The sequence below is a fragment of the Acipenser ruthenus genome, chromosome 43, assembly GCF_902713425.1.
Source record: "Acipenser ruthenus chromosome 43, fAciRut3.2 maternal haplotype, whole genome shotgun sequence".
NCBI lineage: Eukaryota > Metazoa > Chordata > Actinopteri > Acipenseriformes > Acipenseridae > Acipenser > Acipenser ruthenus.
The window spans coordinates 5,779,459-5,804,773 of record NC_081231.1 but is presented as its reverse complement, the minus strand read 5'-3'; the positions used below and the strand labels follow the sequence as shown (position 1 = coordinate 5,804,773).

The window sequence follows — 25,315 nt, the reverse complement described above, 5'->3', positions numbered from 1 at the left end:
AGTACCATCTGAAAGCACGCCTGGAGTTTGCCAGAAAGCATGAGAGTGACCCAGCTGCGATGTGGGAAAAGTTTTTGGGGTCAGATAAGACCAAGATAGAGCTTTTTGGTCAAAACTCGAAGCGCTATGTGTGGCGCAAACCTAACACTGCCCATGCCTCAAGACACACCATCCCTACAGTGAAGTATGGTGGTGGCAGCATCATGCTGTGGGGATGCATCTCATCAGCTGGGCATCTTGTTAAAATTGAAGGAAGAATGGATGGAGCAAAATACAGGGAAATACTGCAAGAGAACCTGCTTCAGTCCTCTAAAAAACTGAAGCTTGGGAGGAAATTCACCTTTCAGCAGGACAATGATCCCAAGCACAAGGCCATAGCAACATTGGAGTGGCTCAAGAACAAAAAGGTGAATGTCCTACAGTGGCCAGGTCAAAGTCCTGATCTCAATCCCATTGAGAATCTGTGGCACTATTTGAAAATTGCTGTCCACAAGCGTCGTCCAACCAACCTGAACAACCTGGAGCAAATCTGCCAAGAAGAATGGGCCGAAATCACTCCAACACTGTGTGCAAAGCTGGTACATACTTACCCCAAAAGACGTAAAGCTGTTATTGCAGCGAAAGGTGGCTCTACCAAATATTAATGTGTGGGGGTTGAATACTTATGCAAGCAAGATATTTCAGTTTTTTTATTTTTCTGAAAAAATATTTCCCAACATAAAACCAATGTCACCTGTTTCAGTGTTTTAAAATAAAATATCAAACAGAACGAAATTTCAGTGTACCATTTGTAATTCAGTAATATGAGAGAATTGGTCAGGGGTCTGAATACTTTTGCAAGGCACTATATATATATATATATATATATATATATATATTTGCAAGCTGCCTAAAATTAATAGCACATCAAAGAAAGTCACCGAGGTTGAAACATTTAATGGTAGCTACTGAGTCAACATTTACATATATATATATATATATATATATATATATATATATATATATATATATATATATATATATTTACATGAAACTTCTACTTTTTATATAGGTATATAAATGTCAATTGCTGTGGATAAACGCATCAGCCAAATCAATTAATATGACATGTAGTTTTCTAGCTTGCTATTTATTAATTTATTTATACATTTATAATATAAACATGTATTAATTTCTACATTTATTTATTTATTTAAAAATATTTATTTCTAAATGTATTTATTCCTCTATGCATTTGTTTAAATGATTTATTTATTTCTACCAAATAAATTATTCCTTTATTTATTTTTAATTAAATGAGGAACTACAATTTATCAGAGTTCAGAGATTTAGACAAGGAAGCTACATGCCACTCTTGTGTGCAGTTCCATTCTATGGTATCTACCCTAACAAACTGGAAACTACAAATTTTCAAACAGGAAATCGAAGCTGGTCAGGCTTGGATGTTAGCTTAAAAAAAGAATGCATTTCAACAACTGTGTAGTGGCGCAGCGGGCTAAGGTCGTGTGCTCTTCAAGAACATCATATTGCGAGCTTAAACCACGGTATCCCCCCCCCCCTTTTTTCATCCTGCGAAATGTGCTGTTTTAAAATATAAATAATTTGTTTAATATAAATGGTGTGGATATCAAACTGCTTGCATTCCCTGGTTTGTTTTGACGTTGACCAACATGTGGAATCACATGATTGGTAGATGTCCAGTTATTTAGCTTTTCTGTTTTAATAGTCGCTACACACCCTTAAAAAGTAGATGGAAGAGGAGGAAGAAGGAGAATAACAATTTTGCTTTAGTTTGACCACTTATATCTCATTGTGTATAAGAGGTATGTACGTTTTTTTCACATTTGAGGTAAGAAAGTTTCAGACTTTTGATACTGGTACAGATGGTAATTCTAAGTGATTTAGTTTTGCCGCTGCAACATGGTGAAAACAGCTAAACTCTTTGAGCTGTATAGAGACTCTCGGTAGTTTCAAACTATTTTTTCTAACTTGAACGAGGAACTACCGTTCCTCTCAATATAATTTGGTTACAGTTGTTTTTATGAAAATAGAGCTCATGTTTTGCTTTTAATCATGTACCATTCGACACACACCTCTATTGCAAAATAACAGAATCATTTTACCCTTATGGATCACAATTAATAGACTAATAGATAATTGTGCTGCCAGTGTAACAGGCAGTGTTGTGTGATGAACTGCAATTATGGATTCTGACCCCTGCTGGTGAGATGAGGTTAAAAGCTCAATAAGCACACATGCAGAGGAGCCTGGATCTTTTGCATAGGGGTTAAGATGCTCACCTGTGCTGTGTGTGGTCGACAGTGTATGCCCAGCCTTCTCCCTGTTGCACTTATCACACCCATTATTTAATTGAATTCACAACTCAAGTCTGCTTTCTTCTCTTCATATGAACACTGAAATCAGTATGAATATTGAATGTATCAAAAAAGCTCTGACTGGTTTTGAACACGATTCAGTATCACCACCAGTTGCTACTCAAGAATACTTTAAATGCAGCTACAGATCTGTCAGTTTCCTAAACCCCATGCGTGTGTCCAAGTTAATGAAGGATTATTATCATGTGACATTGTCTTGCTTTGTTTTTACTCTTCCCTCACCTTTACAATCATTCACAGGGTTCTTATTGAAATGACTCAAATCTTGTGTTTGTATTATTTGGTAAGTCTGTGTTAAGGTGCTTTGACTATGAGTTCAGGAGCTGCCTGTCATATACATGTTTAATATAGGCTAGATTAGACTGTCTTTATATTATTATATACACCAGCACCAAGTAGTGCACAGCAGTGTGTTACTAACAAAACAAGAGAAGGAAACCTGATCAAAAGTGTCAGATCACTAGATGGCGCTGGCTCTTACTTCTCCCTATGTTACCACATGTTACATGTATGTATGACAGGCACCTATAACTGATGAGCATGGTATAACAATGGTAAAAGCATTGGAAACAGCAACATGACTGTGGTGCTTTTATAAGGGTCTAGTCCCTCACTGTCTCTTTTGTGTTTTTCAGTGCTGACTGTAGTGAGCTGCTCCAGACAGTATGAAGGTAAGAGAACAGTTTACAATGTGAACACATTTTAAAAACAGGATTTACAATTCATGGGGGAAAAGCATGAAGCTAGTTTGAGAAATGACACTTTTCATGTTAGGTCTGTGTGTTGAAAATAGGCTGTGGCAATGCAGACACAAAGTGAAGAGACTGGTAAAGATTCTCATCCTGCTTCCTGATCATCTATAAAAAACACACTTTTTAAATAAGCTTTCCCTTTCTTCTGTCCAATATAACAATTTAATAAAACAAAGAATGACTCGAGCAAACACTAGCCATTACAGTGCCATACTGTGCTCCACCTAGAGGCTATGTGTGGTATTGCTGGAAAGCTTTTCAATAAGAATATTACATTGGCTGACTGCTAATCAAGGTTTTAAAATTCAGATTCTTACATTATTATAGCATGATTATCAGTGGTTCCCCTTTTCTTCCTGTGTTCTTCTTAGTTCTGAACCCAGGACCAGAGGACACAGTTCTTTACTGTGGTGAGGGTATGGAATGGGTTACCGAGTCTTGTTGGTGATGCTGAATCTTTGGGATCCTTTAAGACCTGACTTTATAAAAGCTACTACACTGTAAAAACAAGTTGAGTTTACTGAACAAAATTGAGGAAAGCCAGTGAATAATGTTGTGAACTCAATAACACTAAGTTAGTACATCTTAACCAAAGCAATGTAATTCAATTTCTGCAACTTGAATAATGTGAGCTTCAGTAAATTCTTACGTGAATACATTAACTTTAATCACATTTTATTCGGAAAAATGACTCCAAAGTGACTGCTATGTTAATAAGAAAGTAGATTTTATAGTAGTTCAAACAGGGAATCACTGTGAGCTTGGATTGATCTTTTTGTGTGTTCATGCAGACCTCATTAAATATCACTGTGAGCTTGGATTGATCATTGTGTGTGATCATGCAGACCTCATTAAATATCACTGTGAGCTTGGATTGATCATTGTGTGTGAGCATGTAGACCTCATAGAATATGGAGAACTCCTGCAATCATGGTAACAAAAGTACAAATATAAAAACATGCAGTTCATCCCTATTCCGAGTGCAGACCTGCAAAACTCAAAGATACAACAACCCTCAAACAACAAATACACAGATTCCCAGGATCCTCAATCTGAACCAGGATTTGCATATCAGGCCTGGGTACCTATTGGTCAGTGTACTACATTAATTTAAGTTTGGTCAACTAAGCTACATTAAGTTTGAGTTCTATTTCACTATTTAACTGCTTCTTGAATAAATATATTTGAAACAACACAGTAATGGACTGAACTCAGTTTAAATGAGTAAGAACAATTGTTACGGTTTCCAGTGACCAGACAGGCAGTGATTTTCTCATGTTCTTTTGTAGAAGAGTGTGGAAGGGTGGTGGGCAATTCACTGACACACACGCGAGACAGAAGGTTTTATTTGAAACACCGCACGGGTGCCCAGTTTTATTTTGGTAACTTTTCTTTATTTTTTATTATTTATCACCTGATGGCGCTGGTGCTGCAACTCCCCTTACACCAACGATGATAAACAGGGGTTGCACTTGTATCCGTCAGCACGCGCAGGTGCTCTGAAATAATAATGAAAACCAAAAGGCGAAATAAAAAGAGAAAATAAAACACAGTAATAAAACTACAAAATAAAGGTGCTGCGTACGCAGTGCCCCCACTGCCGCTAAGCCGGTCAGCTCGGGTCTCTGATCTACGCTCAGCTATTATTTATACACCCTGTATAACTACACACGTCCACTCGGGTAGGTAATTCTTTCTTTTAATTCTTATTTTATTTGTTTAAGGCAGGCTGTCTCCCTCAGCCGTGCTTGCCTAGTCTTTGTTTACACTGGAGTCTGTCTCCAGCATCACTGGGTATCCTCTCTCTGGCCACCTGAATGCATAACCAAGCACAGTACTTATGGGCCGAGCAATCCCCCAAGGCCCGCCTCTCAGCCACTCAGAGAGAGGGAAAGCCAACACACCCTCTTCCCCACCTCTCTGTGTCATCACCATGACTAACAGGCGGATCTTACAAGGCTGCTGCCCTCTTCCTGCAGAACCATGCATGCGCCAGACAGTCAGCACAGACCTCCCCCTGTTACAAAGAGCTTATATAGTTTCTAGTCTCTTAGACTTCAATTTGGACCATAAAGATATTTCAAAGACATCACTACAGATAATGTTTCTGCTGCTTCCTGTACTTCATGTGTTGTGGTCAGAACTCACATTAATGTAAAAAACAGGGGAGGAGCCAAGCATTCCCATCACAATAAAAGAGCTGCCCCAGACTACACTCACCCTGGAGCATCCATTCCCAGAGATATTCACCGGGGAGACAGTCAGTCTGAGGTGTGGGGTTGAGGGGGTTCTGCTGTCTGGAAATATCTCTGGTACAAAGACAGCGAGGACACTCCAGTGCTCCAGACTGCTGGCCACAGTATAACTGGTGACAGCTACACAATCACTGCAGCTGCTGTATCTGACCAGGGCCAGTACTGCTGTCGAGGACAAAGAAAACGTCGATCAAGTTCCTCTCAGCTCAGTAATCCTGTGTCAGTAACTGTGTCTGGTGAGTTTATTAACTCAGCTGCTACTGAAAACTGGAATAACTGCTGCCCCATTGACCACAGACCCCCACTTTATATGTTTGTGTTCAAAGTCATAATCATATTGAGAGCTATTCCTCATGAATTATTTTTTTTATTATTATTTATTATTATTTATTTCTTAGCAGACACCCTTATCCAGTTCGAAAAAATACAAAAATACATTTCAAGAATCACAGTACAAGTAATAATACAATTAAGAGCAAGATAAATACAATGACTAGCAAGTATGACAAAATACGATTCAATAACGGAGCAGATAACAGTGTCAGTGATAGTTACATTAGGATATAATTAAATACAAAATAATACAGATTAAATAACACTTGTGACAGATTACAGTACTCTAAAGTACAGGATTAAATGCAATAAAATAGGGGGCAGATAAGAGCAAGTAAAGCACATTTAAGGAAGAGTGATAAATGTCCAGAGGGAAAAAGAGGAGTTCTACAGGTGCTGTCTGAACAGGTGAGTCTTGAGGAGGCACCGGAAGGTGGTCAGGGACTGGGCAGTCCTGACATCTGTAGGAAGGTCATTCCACCACTGCGGGGCTACGGTGGAGAAGGAGCGGGCTCGGGAGGCAGGGGAGCGTAGCGGAGGTAGAGCCAGTCTTCTAGTGCAGGCGGAGCGGAGAGGTCGAGTGGGGGTGTAGGGAGAGATGAGGGTCTGGAGGTAGCTGGGTGCAGTCTGGTCAAGGCATCTGTAGGCTAGTACAAGAGTCTTGAACTGAATGCGAGCGGTGATCGGAAGCCAGTGGAGTGAGCGGAGCAGTGGAGTTGCGTGGGAGAAGCGAATCAGAGAGAACACCAGGCGAGCAGTGGAGTTCTGGATGAGCTGGAGCGGACGGGTGGTGGACGCAGGAAAGCCAGCCAGGAGGGAGTTGCAGTAGTCTAGGCGGGAGAGTACCAGGGCCTGGACCAGGAGCTTGATGGCGTAGTTGGTGAGGAAGAATCGGCAAGTGAGTGCCAGAGTGGAGATGTGCTTGGAATAAGAAAGGCAGGGGTCCAGGGTGACTCCGAAGTTCTTAGCTGAGGAGGAGGGAGAGAGTGTGGTAGATTCCAGAGGAACGGAGATAGAGAGATCAGATGAGGGGGAGGAGGAGGGAAAGAAAAGGAGGTCAGATTTAGAGAGGTTGAGTTTGAGGTGATGCAAATGCATCCAGGAGGAGATAGCAGACTGACAGGTAGAGCTTTTCACTCAAAACTCACAAGTAGAGCCTGCAATGGGTCACACTGCTGCTATTCCTACTGTATCACAAGTAGAGCCTGCAATGGGTCACACTGCTGCTATTCCTACTGTATCACTGCAGAGATGCTGCTGGGGGGCTGGAATCTCTCTCCTAACTGATTGTAGGGGAATGTGTCCTAATTCTTTCCTGTTCTCTGTTTCAGAGGGTCATCCTCAGGCTGTCCTGACCCTGCAGCCTGCCTGGTCACAGATATTCACAGGAGAGACAGTCACCCTGAGCTGTGAGGTGGAGGGGGGCTCTGCTGACTGGAGGTTTAAACAGTATAGAGATGGACGTGAAGAGGCAGGGTGCAGTGATCAATACAGCAGGAGATATGGGGACAGCTGCACAATCAGTAAAGCTCGGCATTCTCACAGCGGAGTGTACTGGTGTGAATCTGCATCAGGACAGGAGCGCAGTAATGCTGTCAACCTAACTGTGTCATGTAAGTCATTTACATTCTAGATAATATTCAGACCCTGTTGAATAATCCTGCACTCGGATTGGCTTGCTGATTTGAGTAAAGCTGTCTGTGGATCTCCAGTCAGTATGAATTGTTTCTGCTCACATTGCTGTTTTCAAGTACCAGCTGAGCAAATGCTCATATTGAAATAAGCTTCAAATGAGTGGAGCAGGATTGTCTTTTCTCTGCAGTTATCCAGATCCCAGGTTTGGGATATCTAACATTTTGTTTTACAGAAAGAATATTTTCAGGCTGTGTGTTTGAAAGATTCCATATGAGCTCCTACAAAGTGACAAGACCCTGTTACAGGATTTCATATTCATGTCTTATGTTCCGTCCTTTTGGGTTCAAAGAGCCTTAAATATAAATCAAGGGGTATCTACACTTGGGGGGAAATAGTTTCCTACAATAGTCTTTCTTAACGCTGTAGGAAGTCTATATAGCTCATAATAGGGAATAATACATTATAACATGATGAGATAAAAAAAGCATTACAAACATGTTTGTAAAACTGCAGCCTCCTTGTCATCAGGTGCAGTGATGTGTTCATAACAAAAGTCTGTCCAAACAATATATATCCCCAAAACAGTCAGTGTTTATTAAAAAGTAAACAAAAGATCCACCCCTCTACCAACAATGGTATCAGGGGGTACATGGCGGGCTTTGCAAACCCAAAAATAATACTTTTTTAAAACAAAACAATAATCCAATGGTCTTTGATAATCCGCCGTTCTCCGTGCCGCAAGGGTGAGAACTGGACGTGGTGAAAGTGTAGGGAAGTGCTCTGGTGATCATTCTCAATCCTCCTCTGCAAAACACAGAACACAAAACCATAACACAAAATCAAAACAAATACTACCGGCTCCGACTGTCTGTTACGTTCGTCAGGGCAAGGCGACATTGACGTAGCTGCTTCCCTTTTGTACCCACAAAGCCCTCCCTGCAATCAACCCGTCACCCTGGTTTCTCCAATAGAGGGCCGTCCCGCAGCTGATTGCAATGGAGTCTTTCCGGGTACGTGCAACTACCCGCTCCCTCTAATATGGTCACCTTCCGGTTTCTGCCTACCGTCAAGGCAGTCCATCTAGGAGGCAGCATACCACCGACCTTACACAGCGTCCTTTCCGATCGGGAGGGAGATTTACAACATCGACTCTTTCTCTCTTTATTACACTCCTCCATCCTGACCCGTCTCTCAGCCCTGCTGATCTGAACTCTCTCTGTCTTTTCAGATCAATTGGTGATCCTGCTGACTCCTCAATCCTGACCCGTCTCTCAGCCCTGCTGATCTGAACTCTTTCTGTCTTTTCAGATCAATGGGTGATCCTGCAGACTCCTCAATCCTGACCCGTCTCTCAGCCCTGCTGATCTGAACTCTTTCTGTCTTTTCAGATCAATGGGTGATCCTGCAGACTCCTCAATCCTGACCCGTCTCTCAGCCCTGCTGATCTGAACTCTTTCTGTCTTTTCAGATCAATGGGTGATCCTGCAGACTCCTCCATCCTGACCCGTCTCTCAGCTCTGCTGATCTGAACTCTTTCTGTCATTTCAGATCAATGGGTGATCCTGCAGACTCCTCCATCCTGACCCGTCTCTCAGCCCTGCTGATCTGAACTCTTTCTGTCTTTTCAGATCAATGGATGATCCTGCAGACTCCTCCATCCTGACCCGTCTCTCAGCCCTGCTGATCTGAACTCTTTCTGTCTTTTCAGATGGACGGGTGATCCTGCAGACTCCTCAATCCTGACCCGTCTCTCAGCCCTGCTGATCTGAGCTCTTTCTGTCTTTTCAGATGGACGGGTGATCCTGCAGACACCCTCACAGCCTGTGTTTGAGGGAGACACTCTGACTCTGAGGTGTCTTATCCGCGATGGTTATAAAGCTACCAGGGTTGCATTTTATAAATATAATAGAGAGTTACAGTCCCGGGCTGGCAAGGAGCTGAGTGTGGATCGTGTTTCAAAGAGTGACGAGGGGTCCTACAAGTGCACAGCGGAGTGGAGGTGGGACTCCCCATACTCTGATGACTCTGCAGAGGTGCGGGTGTCAGTGAGAGGTAGGTTCATTCTAACAGAGAGAGTCCTCACCCCCTTCTCTGTCTGTAATGTCTCACAGATACATTCACACTGGAGTCTATTCCAGCTGTGTTAATGTGACTCTGCAGAGGTGCGGGTGTCAGTGAGAGGTAGGTTCATTCTAACAGAGAGAGTCCTCACCCCCTTCTCTGTCTGTAATGTCTCACAGATACATTCACACTGGTGTCTATTCCAGCTGTGTTAATGTGACTCTGCAGAGGTGCGGGTGTCAGTGAGAGGTAGGTTCATTCTAACAGAGTCCTCACCCCATTCTCTGTCTGTAATGTCTCACAGATACATTCACACTGGAGTCTATTCCAGCTGTGTTAATGTGACTCTGCAGAGGTGCAGGTGTCAGTGAGAGGTAGGTTCATTCTAACAGAGAGAGTCCTCACCCCCTTCTCTGTCTGTAATGTCTCACAGATACATTCACACTGGAGTCTATTCCAGCTGTGTTAATGTGACTCTGCAGAGGTGCGGGTGTCAGTGAGAGGTAGGTTCATTCTAACAGAGAGAGTCCTCACCCCCTTCTCTGTCTGTAATGTCTCACAGATACATTCACACTGGAGTCTATTCCAGCTGTGTTAATGTGACTCTGCAGAGGTGCGGGTGTCAGTGAGAGGTAGGTTCATTCTAACAGAGTCCTCACCCCATTCTCTGTCTGTAATGTCTCACAGATACATTCACACTGGAGTCTATTCCAGCTGTGTTAATGTGACTCTGCAGAGGTGCAGGTGTCAGTGAGAGGTAGGTTCATTCTAACAGAGAGAGTCCTCACCCCCTTCTCTGTCTGTAATGTCTCACAGATACATTCACACTGGAGTCTATTCCAGCTGTGTTAATGTGACTCTGCAGAGGTGCAGGTGTCAGTGAGAGGTAGGTTCATTCTAACAGAGAGAGTCCTCACCCCCTTCTCTGTCTGTAATGTCTCACAGATACATTCACACTGGAGTCTATTCCAGCTGTGTTAATGTGACTCTGCAGAGGTGCGGGTGTCAGTGAGAGGTAGGTTCATTCTAACAGAGAGAGTCCTCACCCCCTTCTCTGTCTGTAATGTCTCACAGATACATTCACACTGGAGTCTATTCCAGCTGTGTTAATGTGACTCTGCAGAGGTGCGGGTGTCAGTGAGAGGTAGGTTCATTCTAACAGAGTCCTCACCCCCTTCTTTGTCTGTAATGTCTCACAGATACATTCACACTGGAGTCTATTCCAGCTGTGTTAATGTGACTCTGCAGAGGTGCAGGTGTCAGTGAGAGGTAGGTTCATTCTAACAGAGAGAGTCCTGTGGCAATGTGCTCTGCCCCTGTGTGCATTTATTATTATTATTATTATTATTTATTATTATTTATTTCTTAGCAGACGGTACATTTATGTGTTGTATGGTGCGTGTGTTAATGTTGGTGTATAGAGATTGGTACACGGGATATAAACGGGTCTGTGTTTCACTTGTATTTAAAAATGTAGATTTGTATTTAGGCACGAGGATGGCACAGATCACTTCACGTGCTGGTTAAAATGTAATGTGTGGTCACGGGAGTACACTTAATTAATTCACGTGCAGTTGTACCGAGATTCCAATTGAATGATTGACTAGCAATCGACTCTCGGTACAACTGCATAAAAGCAGCATGTTTTCACTCAAGCTGGGTTGGGTGTTCGTGAGTGGAGAACGGGAGAGAGAAAGGAGAAAGGAGAAAGGAGAAAGGAGAAAGGAGAAAGGAGAAAGGAGAAAGGAGAAAGGATTAAAGATTAAAAAGAAAGTTCGTCCACTTGTTTTGTGTGTTAGTACGTTTTGTTTGTCTTTTTATTTTGGCGTAAAGTGCCGTGTCCTGTTTTCTGTTCGTTAAACCTTTTATTTCGTTTAATAAACGCTGAGTGCCACCATTGCACTCAGCATTACTCATCACCACCGTCTGTCTGTCTGTGTGTTTCTTTCGAGTCTGACGTGTCACCACTCAGCCAGCCTTGTGACATATGGTTGTCAGAAGCGGGATAACAGCGCCCCCCAGACTCAGGCCGGAAAGAGTACCGCAGTTTCTTTGAAGAAAAAAAAAAAAAAAAATGACAATGGCAGAAGACGCCAGGAAACTGCGGGACTGGATCCTGGAAAATGCTGGGCTGGAGGCCCAGTCTATGCCAGTAGCGATCCGGATCATGTGGTTGATGGACAGGGAGCGATGGGAGGCCTATGAGAGGGAACACACCCCAAACACCTTGGAGGAAGGTTTGGAGTTGGTCCTCAGCTACCTGGAGGCAGCTATAACCACAACAGCAGCCCAGGTAGCAGGTCCACCAGCACGTGAAGTGATCTGTGCCATCCTCGTGCCTAAATACAAATCTACATTTTTAAATACACGTGAAACACAGACCCGTTTGTCCCGTGTACCAATCTCTATACACCAACATTAACACACGCACCATACAACACATAAATGCACACAGGGGCGGAGCACATTGCCACAGTCCTCACCCCCTTCTCTGTCTGTAATGTCTCACAGCTGTGTTAATGTTCTCAACACAACTCAGGTGCTGAAGTAACGGGTCCTAGCAAAGTTTTCTGATATGAAAGCTTTTCCTAGTCTGAGTATCTCTCATACTCTGAGTAGTGTAGAAGCTGTAATAAAGCAGAAAGAGGCCACACCAAAGATACACTGAATGCTTGTCAGTACTGATGATCAAGCCCTATTTTCTCCAAATGTATTTCTGTTTGATTGTGGTAGCAATAGAATGTGTATTGTCATTGCAAACTGTATCTCTAATCATGTGTAACCCCTCCCTAGACAGGGGTGTACAGATTGGATATAAGAAATTGGTTGTATACATTATTACACTGCAGATTATACCACAGAAGAGATTCTGCTCAAATGAAATAGTTTTAAATAGAATACCTACCTGTTCACTTTACTGTGACACACACAGTATGAAACAGAATAGCCAAGAAAGACACAGATACTAAACATGTAAGTCATGTGAGTTATATTATTATATTAAAAATCAAAGCAGCAGCAAAGTATCATTCAGAGTGATAATGAGTCATAATTATAAACACCACACAGGAGCAGCAACACAGTGAATCAGAACCATTGACATGTCAGTAAAAACACAGTGATATGCTGCTGGAGTGCCTTCAATACAATCACATATTAGATTCACCTGCTTTATTAGGAGGGTTCACAGCAAACTTGGTGGTTGTCAATGTATTGTAATTGATGTGGGGCTGTGCTAATAAGTCTGATGTCCCTACTAATAATACTCCTGGTATTAATAGTGAATGTTAACATTGCTGATTTGTATGCCTCCACATTATCTGATTCACATCCCATCTCTCAGGCTCTCTTTATATTATTATTATTATTATTATTATTATTATTATTATTATTAAACAATACATTTTAATACAGGAAATGTATGCTTTTGAATTACTTATTTTCTAATGTGCCCCAACATTTATTTATAAACAAAAACAAATAGAATCCATGCTTTTGTCATCCATGTCAACATTTTTTTTATGAAACATTAAGTTTAATTATGAATCAGTCAGTCCTTTGTTAACGTCTAATGGTAATACATAATTATTTTGAATTATCATGCATGTTTACACATGCTGTGAATAGGTCTGTTGCACTGTGCTGTCCAGCACTGTCTGTCTATGTGTGGAAATAAGGGCTAATCAACCAAGAGAACAAATTCTCAGACAGAGAAAATCTACAAATGTTACAAGAATCCAGAGCTATGACCTCGAAACCCGTGAGAGACAGTAACATCGAGATGCTTTTATTAGAGACCACCACAGTTAACAAGTCCATGTGAACAGAGCCTGTGGGTGCAGGTCATGCTGAACTGGGTTTTATTTCTGTCCTTGGCAGGCAGGTCCGTGTTCCTAACATGCCTTGTTTCCTTTCTTTACCCAGAGATGCCGAAGGCTGTGCTGACCAGCAGTCCTCAATGGGGAGAGCTGTACACTGGAGAGACTGTCACCCTGAGCTGTGGGGTTGAGGGGGGTTTCACTGGCTTCCAATATCTCTGGTACAAGATGTGTCAGGGAGGCACAGTGCAGATCAGAGGCACCACTGGAGCCAGATACACACTCAGCCCTGTCACTCAGTCTCATAGTGGACAGTACCAGTGTGAGGCACAAAGAGGAGATCCACCACGTTCCTCTCAACGCAGTGATCCTGTTACACTGACTGTGTCTGGTGAGTTTATTAACACAGCGATCCTGTTACACTGACTGTGTCTGGTGAGTTTATTAACACAGCGATCCTGTTACACTGACTGTGTCTGGTGAGTTTATTAACACAGCGATCCTGTTACACTGGCTGTGTCTGGTGAGTTTATTAACACAGCGATCCTGTTACACTGGCTGTGTCTGGTGAGTTTATTAACACAGGGATCCTGTTACACTGACTGTGTCTGGTGAGTTTATTAACGCAGCGATCCTGTTACACTGACTGTGTCTGGTGAGTTTATTAACGCAGCGATCCTGTTACACTGGCTGTGTCTGGTGAGTTTATTAACACAGTGATCCTGTTACACTGGCAGTGTCTGGTGAGTTTATTAACGCAGCTGTATACAGAGCAGTGCTCTCAATACAGACCCCTCACAGACAGCATGTTGACCACAGTCCTGTCCTCTCAGAGCTGCTGTTACATTAACTGTAATGGAAATTAACTGTAGAGGCCCGAGGGATTGAAGTATCTTAACTCTAAAATGCTTTTTATTACTAAGATAGGAGTACAGAATTACCCAGGACCGAAGTATAAATGTAATCATTTCATATGGGCTGTTTTAATAGGAAATGATTCTATATATGGGGCAGCAGTGTGGAGTAGTGGTTAGGGCTCTGGACTCTTGACTGGAGGGTCGTGGGTTCAATCCCAGGTGGGGGACACTGCTGCTGTACCCTTGAGCAAGGTACTTTACCTAGATTGCTAACCCAGTAAAAACCCAACTGTATAAATGGGGAATTGTATGTAAAAATAATGTGTAAAAAATAATGTAATTGTATGTAAAAATAATGTGATGTCTTGTAACAATTGTAAGTCGCCCTGGATAAGGACGTCTGCTAAGAAATAAATAATAATAAAATAATAATATTCATTCAGTCCTGTGGATTTCTGTCCTCTTATCTTTCACACTATCTTTGTGTCAGAACAGAACAGTTACTGATTGGAGCTGCACTGGAAACAGTAATACTTCCAGCCAGTTGAAGGAAGTGATACAAGGCATTAGTAGGATAGCAAGTTGAAGAATGGACGACTTTGCAGACTTCCTAGTAATGGCTGTTATAATTACTTTTTATTAATAACAAATACATTAAAAGTAATTCCAGTAGATTCATGTATTTTTTTTATAATTATTCAAATTTTGTAGTAATTTGTTTTTTTAATACAAGTTAAAAATATTTACTATGTTATCATGTTATCCAAAGCCACTCAAATTGAGGGAAACAGGAGTCCCTATTTGTCATCTTCTGTATTTCAGAGGGACGCCCAAAGCCTGCACTGACCCGGGAGCCTGCAGGAGAGATATTTGAAGGAGACACAGTCACCCTGAGCTGTGTGGTTGAGGGGGGCTCTGGAGGCTGGAGATATCTCTGGTACAAAGACAGGCAGGGAGCTCCAGTGTACCAGACTGACAGCAGCAGTGGAACTGGAGCCGGATACACAATCAGTGCTGCTGCTCTGTCCCACAGTGGAGAGTACTGGTGTGGAGCTGGACGGGGCAGGAACACGTCTTACTCACAATACAGCGATCCCATCTGGGTAAATGTAACTGGTGAGTAATACAGAATCTCCTTCCTTTTCACTAAAGCTTTGTCCTCAGCAGTAGGGGGTGCTGTTTGATTCTGCTAGAGGTGATTGGGAGCCTCAATCCTCCAGCATTCCTTTAATTCTCAATTTCTAATTCTATTCCTCTCTATGCCTCTCTGTCTATTAAGGTTGAAGTTTCTCACCTACTCTACCACGCAATAGCTAAAATATAGGACACCATGACAAAGCATATCTATTTACAGTAAATGTCCATTTTAAAAATAATAATCTCATTGCTCATTTTAATACCAAGAAAAAAAATATTTATTGAATTATGAGAGTGGGACTTAAACTCATGACTAACACTGTTGTAAGTGAAACTCGACTTATTATGCTTCATAGCCTCTATACTCCAGCACTGCCTCTGTCTCTCTAAGGAGCAGGAGGTTCTGTGGGAATCCCACTCTATGGAAGACGCTGGTTCTGAATGGTTTGAATATCTTGTTCTGACAGTTTCACAATCACTAATCTGTCTTCATGTCCTCTTTTCGTAGCTCTGTTTTCCAGGGTGACTCTGACAGCATCTCCAGGAGCCACAGTGAAGGAGGGAGAGGCTCTTAACCTGACCTGTGAGGCAGCAGTGAACAAAACCCCCCGCCCTGAACTCCACTACACCATTGTGAGAGACGGGGAGCCTGTGACTAACAGCACTGACTCTGCACTGTACAGCATAGCCAGCACTGAGAAGAGCCACACTGGGAGCTACACGTGTGCTGTGGAGTCACAGGGAGTGAAGAAGAGCAGCCAGGAGCTACAGATTGAACTACAAAGTAAGATTACAAACCCATCCTAAATGATTATCCTTGATGATTGAAAGTGATCTCACAGTAAAATAGGTCACATTGTGATCCCATTATATTCCCATTCCCTGAAGAAACAGAATAAACAGACCACTGAATTATCATCAATTACAACAAATTACAACAGAGAACAAATACTGCACAGTACAGACACTGTTTTTACACCTTGTAAATTCAGTGGTGTATTTTTCCCACTAATGTTTTAGCTACATGCATGGCTTTGATTACATTTTAAACAAATCATTCTTTTCTGCTTTTTGACAAACAATCAAATGAAAACACATTAATTCCCTGACTGAGTATCTTATAAAATGATGGTTCAAATAAAATGCAGTTACAGCAGACAGCCATTCAAGTGACAGAGTGGCTGAAGGCTGTTCCTATAGAGCGAGTGTGAGCAGGGTAATGTTCTTGTATCCCTATCAGCTCAGTCAAGGTGTATGGAAGTCACTAGCACACACTCATACTGTACCTTCCTTCCCCCAGCGTCCTGGCGCAGCGCTGTTGCTATTGGCTACAGAGTGAGCTTCTCTCTGATTCATTTCATTGTGTTCACTCTGCTACTCCTTCAATACTGCAGGATCCAAGGTGAGACTCCCAGTCAGTGCACACATTTCACCTGGCCTGTCACAGCACACATGCAGGCTTCTTCTTAAACAGCACAGCCCAGTCTTAGAGATAGTTCATTAAGAAATCATTATTTCATCATTAAACATGCACAGCTAATTTCCAAAATACACATTTTGGAAGTTTGTATTTATTTTTGTTAACACAATCATAAGAAAGAAACTGAACAATCTGTATATATTTTTCCAGGTTCCCCGTGTCTCGCTGGTGGTAAGTCAAGGTAAGTCAGTATTAGCCAGTATGTGTACAGACAGGGGGCAGCACTCGCTATCTCTACCTGTCATCATCCTTTACAGCACTGAAAATGGAGATGGAAACTTTCTGATTAGCTCTTTAAGAATCCCTCTTGCAAACTCTTAACAGTACCCTTCACTTAGACCTGTGTCCTAAGATGCTATACTGGGTTAATTTGGCTTTTTGGTTTCCAGATGATAAAGATCTAAAGCTTTGACATATTTGACTCATAATCGTTATTCTTTGATTCTTCAATCTAGAGTATTAATAATAACCCTTTGTCAGTAATGTCACAAAGCTGCTGCCTCCACAGAGTGTCTTTACAGTTGATACACAGCTGCTCCTTACCCTGAAATGCACTCTGTGATTTCAATGGGACTTGATTCCTCTGAAGCCTAGACGTGTCATCATCCTTTAAAGCTTCTGTTATTGCTGCAGTTAAACTCTGAGCCCTCCTTGTGTGTCTCTGACATCTGTCTCAGGAAAACCTCGGATCAGGAGCAGTCAGCAGAGGGGATTGAGCTCTCCAGCCGTGTGCAGCACACTGGAGTGGAACTGGAATAGTGCTGCATTACCATAGACTGGAGTGGAATTGGAATAGCGCTGCATTACCATAGACTGGAGTGGAACTGGAATAGTGTTCCTTGTAAATTGATTAAACTCCTTGATTTATTTAATTGAATTTCTGTATTTGTAAGCTATTCTGTAGTCAATAAACTGCTTTACTCTACTGGTGTTGTTTTATGCTATTAATGATACACCTTCAACATGTATTTGAACTCTCAAATTATTGGGGTTTGAGGCAACAAACAATAAATGTTATAGACATTAGAGGTTAATAATGAAATAATATGTTTCCTAGTCATTGGAAGGGGAGTGTTGTATTAAATAAAGTAACCCTTTGTTTATGTACAGTATTTTATTTGACAGTAGCTCTGTAATCCAGCACACTGTATAATCCTGTCCCAAACAATGTTGAATGAACAGGTTTTACTGTAACATTAATGTACATAAGCATACTCTTCGAGCATTAGGACCATGGGGAGCATTCAGTCAGTCTGTTGCCCTCATTGCTCGTGCATTGTGGGAAGGATATTTAGGGTCCTCTGAACACTTTCAGGTTTGCATTATTTTATAGGCAGACAGACAATGGTGAGAATTATTAACTGAATTTATGAACTCAATTTATTATTGTTTAAGCCTACGATAAAGTAAAACATTTACAATGCAGCTAATGAAGCAGTACCCAGTATTACTAACATATATTATATAATTATACATTATTAAATTTGTATAGAACCCAAAGCCCATTGTACACCTTCTTTACTCAACTCAATCAAACTCAAATCAAACTCAACACACCTTAACAATACTGGAGTGATTACAATAAGAACCACTCTGAATGACTGCAGGAAATCAAACTCAACACACCTTAACAATACTGGAGTGATTACAATAAGAACCACTCTGAATGACTGCAGAAATCAAACTCAACACACCTTAACAATACTGGAGTGATTACAATAAGAACCACTCTGAATGACTGTAGAAATCAAACTCAACACACCTTAACAATACTGGAGTGATTACAATAAGAACCACTCTGAATGACTGCAGAAATCAAACTCAACACACCTTAACAATACTGGAGTGATTACAATAAGAACCACTCTGAATGACTGCAGAAAATCAGAAAAGAAAACTAAGAAAATGTCATTAAAGCTGCTGACCCTGAATGAAAACAATTGTCAAGGAAATTAAACTTCTTGTGATAAATAATAGTATGTTATTTCTAATTGATGTTTTAATTAATGTTGTTCTTTATGTGCCCGCTAGGGGGAGCTGCAAAAGGTAAAGCTACAATACAGACGAGAGTCTGGGCATTTAACCCAGAAAAAGTAAAAAGTAATGTGAACAATATCATCACTAATAATAACAAGAATGAAAAAAATACAAATATAGTGCATTGCAGGGGAAGACCCCATAGTCATTGTGGAAATAAACACATTGATTATTTAACACACAGCCCCTTTGTTGTGCCATTGCTGATCCACTCTGATGTCTTGGAGCAGCTGAACCAGCATGCCTGTCCTTGCTACTATTACCTTGTTTCCACTGCGGGCCGGGTTGATGCTGGCCAGCCCTGACCGGCCCAGGCCAACGAGTTTCTGTGGCTCAAAAGTTTGAGGATGCCCAGTGAGACCATATTAATAATAACAGACTCTGGCTATTGCGCCTAAGCATTCAATATTCACTCTCTAGCCTGGAAAGAGAATTGTTACTCTGACCATAGAGGCAAACCTATAGCACAATGCAAAATATATGCAAAGAGACTGAAGAATTGAGGGGTAACAGAATCAGTGTTCAGCATGCAGCTGGACAACCAAGAGGGGGAAGGAGGTTATGATTAAAGGGAACAATCGTGCAGATGAATTAACACAAGGAGCAGTCAATTGCTATTTGAATTTCTGATAGATGGAGACAAATACTAGTTGGAGCAGGGAGTATTATGCAAACTGCTTAAAACCATTAAAAAAGTAATACCTTATAAAGCAGGTAGACAGACCATACTGGTGGCAGCTCAACAAGAATGGCTAGGAAAAGAAAGTATACATTATACTATTTAACTTTAGAGTATAATTTAAATAAATGGAATTCTGTTTATAACAATTTAAAAAAATGTTATTGCAGTTTACTAGTAATTCTATAATGGTTACAAGTAAAGCCTAACATGATTTTATTTTATTACATAAATTGAAAAAAACACTTTCAAAACAAATGAGTAATAATACATTTGAACAGTAATGAAAGTGCACACTTTTATATTAGAAATGTGATTATTTTAATGGTTACATTTGGCTATCGTTAAAATAAAACTCAAACTTTTATGTTTTGCTTTTGTAAAAGGAATGTAACAAAATTATTGTCTTGACAAGTAAAGCAAAACCACTCAAAGAAAATAATAGGGATTTAAGAGAGCAGTTTGGAAGGTACGAAATGCTTATGACTGTTTATTGACAATTGCAAAACCAAAAAAAGGAAGAGAGAAAAGAAAAGGGGAGAGTACAAAGAATATATATATATATATATATATATATATATATATATATATATATATATATATATATATATATATATATATATAATTTCCTGTTAACACTTTCTTACATTCAGTTTTAATGTGTTCTAGGCGTTTTGCCAAATGGGAGAGATAAGGAGTTTAGTCTTTGTGTTTCACATGTATATGTAGTAACTTTTGCAAGTCTGTAACCAGGACTGGAAGAGGGAGTGAAACTTGCTTGGAAACCATAGCAACACTACAGGTACAGTGGAAGCAGCTAATGGGGTAAAGCTATTGTAAGCAATGAAATGTTATAAGTTTGAAGAAAAAATGAACTTCAAGGACAGTTGAGCCTGTCTTGGTTTTAGAGATTATACACAGCTGATTAAGACCTATGGGTTTTTGTAACATCTTTTTGAGAAAATAAATAACATGTTTAGCAACTTGGAAGTTTATTTTTCAAGTTTGTGAGATGTATTGAGAGGAACTGCAGTTCCTCACTAAAAGTTATTAGAAAAACGTGGCGGAACTGCCGAGAATCTCTATACAGCAGAGTTTTGCTGTTTTGACCATGTTGCAGCGGCAAAACTAAATAACTTAGAAGTACCATTCCACTTTAAACAAAGCTTTAAGCTTTCTTTGATCAAATGTGAAAAAAAACGTAAATACCTCTTGTACACATTGAGATATAAGTCGTCAAACTAAGGTAAAAAAAATGTCATTCTCCTTTTTTCCATCATCATCATCATCATCATCATCATCATCATCATCCGTTCCTTACTAACGAAAATAAATAAATAAAACACCAGCGGGGTTCGAAGCAGCATCACGAGAATTGAACACGAGAAACGCTTTAGCCATCTGCGCCGCGCGACAGCTGTTGGATCGCCCCAGTTTTGATGCGTACATCCGTGTTTGACGAGTTTGCACAAAAGGATTTGCTCGACAAAATCTTTAGCGCGTTTTAAAATCAGAAGTTATCCGGTTACATTGAGAAAAAAATGGCCTGACTCGATTTTACATGTTGGTCTACATCAAAATAAACGCACATAACGCCCCCAAAAATAAAATAAAATCCAGATGTTCGAACTTGCAACCCGCTGCGCCTCTAGGTAGCTGTTGAAATGTATTTAAATTTTTAAATGTTAGCTTGCGAGGTTCGGGGGGCGTGGAGCTGGGGGGGCCGCTAATCTCTAATCTTTCAATTTTCTAATCTCCAGTTAATTAGTTTCTATTTACTATTTAAGACCTGATCACCTGCACCTTTTCTGTCTAGTGTTTCGTTTTTTGAATCCTGACTCGTAGTGTTTCGCATTACTCCCGAGAGAAAAAAAAAAAAAAAAAAAAAAAAGACCATCGCAAGATTAATACGCGCAGTCTTACCTGCTTCCAAATGGAAAAGCTTTCAGTTTACGCATTCCCTTCCGACTCAGACGAGTTCCTGCCTCCGACCCCTCCACCGGTCCGTCTTTGTCAGGCATTCCGTTCCTCGTCCCGGTCCATGACCGCGCCAGCCCTGTCAGCCAACCTTGCTTCCACCCGGCGTTCAGCTAGGCAAGAGCGGGGCCCAAAGCGCGGTTCCGCTAGCCAGCCCCTACTGCAACTCCACTACAAAGATTGGACGACACCTAAGCTGCTGAAAGTACTCTTTGAAAAGTTCATTCCTATTCCCGTCGGCGGAGATCGCATGTCCCTATTTGTTACCTATTGTGAAGCCTTGTCAGCCGAGCCGATTTTTCCCCCCCGCTTGCACGCTTCAGCCGTCAGGCCCTCCTCTTCTGCTACTCTCTCCGTTCCTGTTCCTGCTGCGCATACGCAAGACTCTGCATTCGCAGCCAAGCTCCCCCCGGCGGCGCAGTCAACGCAGCCACAGCATCTGCCGCAATCACTCACCCCGCCCATCCCCTCCTCCAGCAGCGCCCCTCAGGTCACTTTTAATCAGCTGCAACCTCTGCTCCAGCCCATTATAGACTCTCAGCTAGCTCTCAGCGCCCGTCTTGACAAACTGGAAAATCCTGCTTTGGCTCCACCCGCCTTCAGTTCCAGCACTCCTGCTTATACCCTTGGTACGTCTTTTTCAGTACCCCCCGTTCCTCCTCCAGAGTTCAATCTCTCCTCAGCCACTGTAGCAAGTTCCTCTTCTCCCCGTGCCATTACCAGCCATTCTATTTCACCAAAAATTAGAAAGGCAAGGATGTAAATCTTGTCTCTATTCTCATTGCTTCTTCTGAGTTTTTAGATCACAGAGTGGTCGACTGTGGAGACGTTTCGGTCACTCTAAAATCCCGCGACCCACGTCTTCAAAAAAGCCTTTCCGTGGGAGAATTCGTCCTCGCTTTCTCCATTTATCGCGATATTCTCTGTTCTGTTTATCCGCACAGATTACAAGAGTTAAATCAGTATCTCTTTCTGGTTGTCGAATTGGCCGTGCGCTACGGAGGCGCTTTGTTCTATCAATACCACCGTGCTTTCTCAGCCAAAGCTGCTGCCACCCTCTCAGCCGACAACCGTATTATTGATTGGTCCCGTTCCGACACAGATCTTTTCACCCGGATCTTCAGTGGAATTCGTCCCAACGCCTGCAGCGCATATGCCTCCACAGCGCACTCCTCTTATCTATGCCCTAAGACAGCAGCTAGTTCTCTTCAACCCATTCATCATCCCTTGCCTTCTCTTCTCAGTTCAAGACATCTTGCCCCTGCTTCCATCCATGCTTCAGCTCCTCCCACCAGATCTCAAGCCAGAGATATCTATGGCCGTCCCATCAAGTTTACAGGTGGCAGGCAAATATGCAATAACTTTAATACTTCTGCCTGCTTCAGCAAAACCTGCAAGTGCCTTCATGCCTGTAGCTTCTGCAACGACGCCCACTCACGCTCCATATGTCCTCCAGCGAAGTGACAATCAAAGTTACTTCAAGTTTCTACTCCTATCAACGTTCAGGCTCTCGCTAATGCGCTACAAAATCATCCAGATAAGCTGTTCGTCTCTTATCTAATTAGCGGACTTACAAATGGCTTTTTTACTGGCATTTCTCACATTCCTTCGGAGTCTCATATCTGTCAAAATCTCCGCTCTGCCATTTCTAAGCCACAAGTCGTCAGTTCCCTTCTCCAAGCCGAAGTCAACAAAGGCTTCATGGTCGGCCCCTTTTCAGCACCCCCCTTCACTACCTTTCGTATTAATCCCATAGGCATCGCTACCCGTAAGTATTCCGGCAAGAAACGCCTTATTATTGACTTATCCGCTCCTCGGGGCGCTTACACACGCAGCATTAACTCCCTCATTTCAAGCGAGGAGTTCTCTCTTCACTACATTAAGCTCTCAGATGCCATTCATTTCATCAAAATTGCAGGTCACGGAGCCTGGCTCGCCAAAGCCGATATCTCCGATGCATTCAAGGTCATGCCTATTCACCCTTCCCTCCGTCACCTTTTCGGAGTCTGTTGGGCAGACAAGTTCTATTTCTCCACCCAGATCACTTTCGGCTGCCGCAGTAGCCCAAAAATATTCGATTCCTTGTCAGAAGCCCTCTGCTGGATTCTGCTCAACTCCTATCATGTCCCCTTCTTCTTCCATCTAATGGATGACTTTCTGCTTATTTCCCCCCGTCAGATCCTCCAGCCCAAGCAATTAATCAGCTAAAGACCCTCTTTTCCTCAGTCGGTGTCCCTCTTTCTCAAGAGAAAACCATCGGCCCTGTTAACTCCCTGGAATTCCTCGGCATCACACTCAATACAGTGAAATTCGAAGCCAGCCTGCCTCTTGCCAAACTCCAACGCTTACTTTCACTCATTAACAATTTTCAGATCTCCTCTTTCATTAAGAAGAGGGACCTCCTGTCTCTCCTCGGCCATTTCAATTTCGCCATTCGCATCATTCCCCAGGGCAGAACATTTATTTCACATCTCCTAGCCCTCTCATCAACGGTCAAGAATATGAATTCTCATGTGAAAATTTCAGCCAAAGCCAGGAAAGACATAAAGATGTGGATCAGTCTCCTTTCTAACTGGAATGGCCTCTCTATATTTTACGACGATTTCATTTCAGCCCCCCATGACCTTGCCCTCTTCACTGACGCCTCATCCATCGGATTCGGCGGGTTCCTTGTTCCTGAATGGTTCTCTAGCACTTGGCCCCCTGAAATTCAGCTCCTTCCCCCTCAAGAGAAATCTACGGCACTTCTAGAAATTTATCCAATCGCGGTGGCCGCTGCCCTCTGGGGTCACCAATGGTCAAGAAAATCAATTCTTTTCTTCAGCGATAACAAACCCACAGTACACATCATTAACAAAGGACGTTCTTCATCCCCCCTCATTATGCGCCTGCTCCGTCGTCTCATATGGTCGTCTGTATCTCTCAACTTCCTAATACAAGCTCGTCATCTTCCGGGTACCCATAATAATGCTGCAGATGCTCTTTCTCGCCTACAGGTAGCCAAGTTCCGTCAGCTGGTTCCATCTGCCTCCCCAAACCCCCTCCAGACCCCACAGTTTCATCAGCTACTTCTGGACTGAACCCTACCCTCCGCAACCTCCTTCAATCCGCTCAAAACTACATGTCTACAGCCCTCGCCCCTTCTTCAAGAGCTTCTTATTCTACGGCCTGGTCAGCATTCCTAACCTTCTGTGCTCATAATCATATCCACCCTATTCCCTTCAATCAAGATTGGATCCTGGCCTTCATCATCCATGCTAAGGAATCTCTCCATCTTTCCCCAGCATCCATCAAATCTTACATTTCAGGAATCCAATATCACTACCGCATCATGTCCGTGCCTTCACCCACCATCCTCTCCATACCAGTTGTTCGTCTGACTCTCCGCGGAATCTTCAAAAGCTCCCCCCCTGCTGCACCTTCCCGCCTGCCTATATCAACAGATATCCTCCATTCCCTCATCTCTACTCTTCGGAAAGGTTGCTTTTCCCCATACGAAGATCTCCTAATGGAAACCATCTGCCTCACAGCCTTCTTCGGCTTCCTCAGATGCTCAGAATTCGCAGTTCCTTCAGCTTCAAGCTTCCCTGCAACGGGTATTCGTCTCTGCGATCTCTCCTGTATTAGCAACTCCTATTTCATAATCCGGCTGCGTATCTCAAAGACAGATCAACTCCGGCGTGGTCAGTTCATCCAGCTTTCAAGGATCGAATCCTCTATCTGCCCTTTCTCAGCAATGGCAAAATATCTCTCCATCAGGAAATCCCATCCCCCCCCTGGACCCTCTATTTATCGATTCCTCTCACTCTATTGTCACTCGTCACTGGTTCTCAGCCCACCTCTCCTCCCTCCTTTCTAGAGCAGGCCTCCCTCCTCAGCTGTATTCTCCCCATTCATT

The 25,315-nt window shown here is 42.3% G+C and overlaps 1 protein-coding gene and 1 pseudogene across 1 annotated transcript; both read left to right on the top strand.

The window, feature by feature from the left end:
* Nucleotides 1-13,478: 13,478 nt before the first annotated feature.
* LOC131709440 (carcinoembryonic antigen-related cell adhesion molecule 5-like) lies at nt 13,479-16,051 on the top strand. Its single transcript, XM_059011978.1, has 3 exons — nt 13,479-13,641; nt 14,930-15,223; nt 15,753-16,051. The coding sequence occupies exons 1-3, from the start codon at nt 13,479-13,481 to the stop codon at nt 16,049-16,051; spliced, it is 756 nt and encodes a 251-aa protein (XP_058867961.1).
* A 5,322-nt stretch (nt 16,052-21,373) lies between these two features.
* On the top strand, nt 21,374-24,497 carry LOC131709439 (uncharacterized; annotated as a pseudogene).
* The last annotated feature ends 818 nt before the right edge of the window (nt 24,498-25,315 follow it).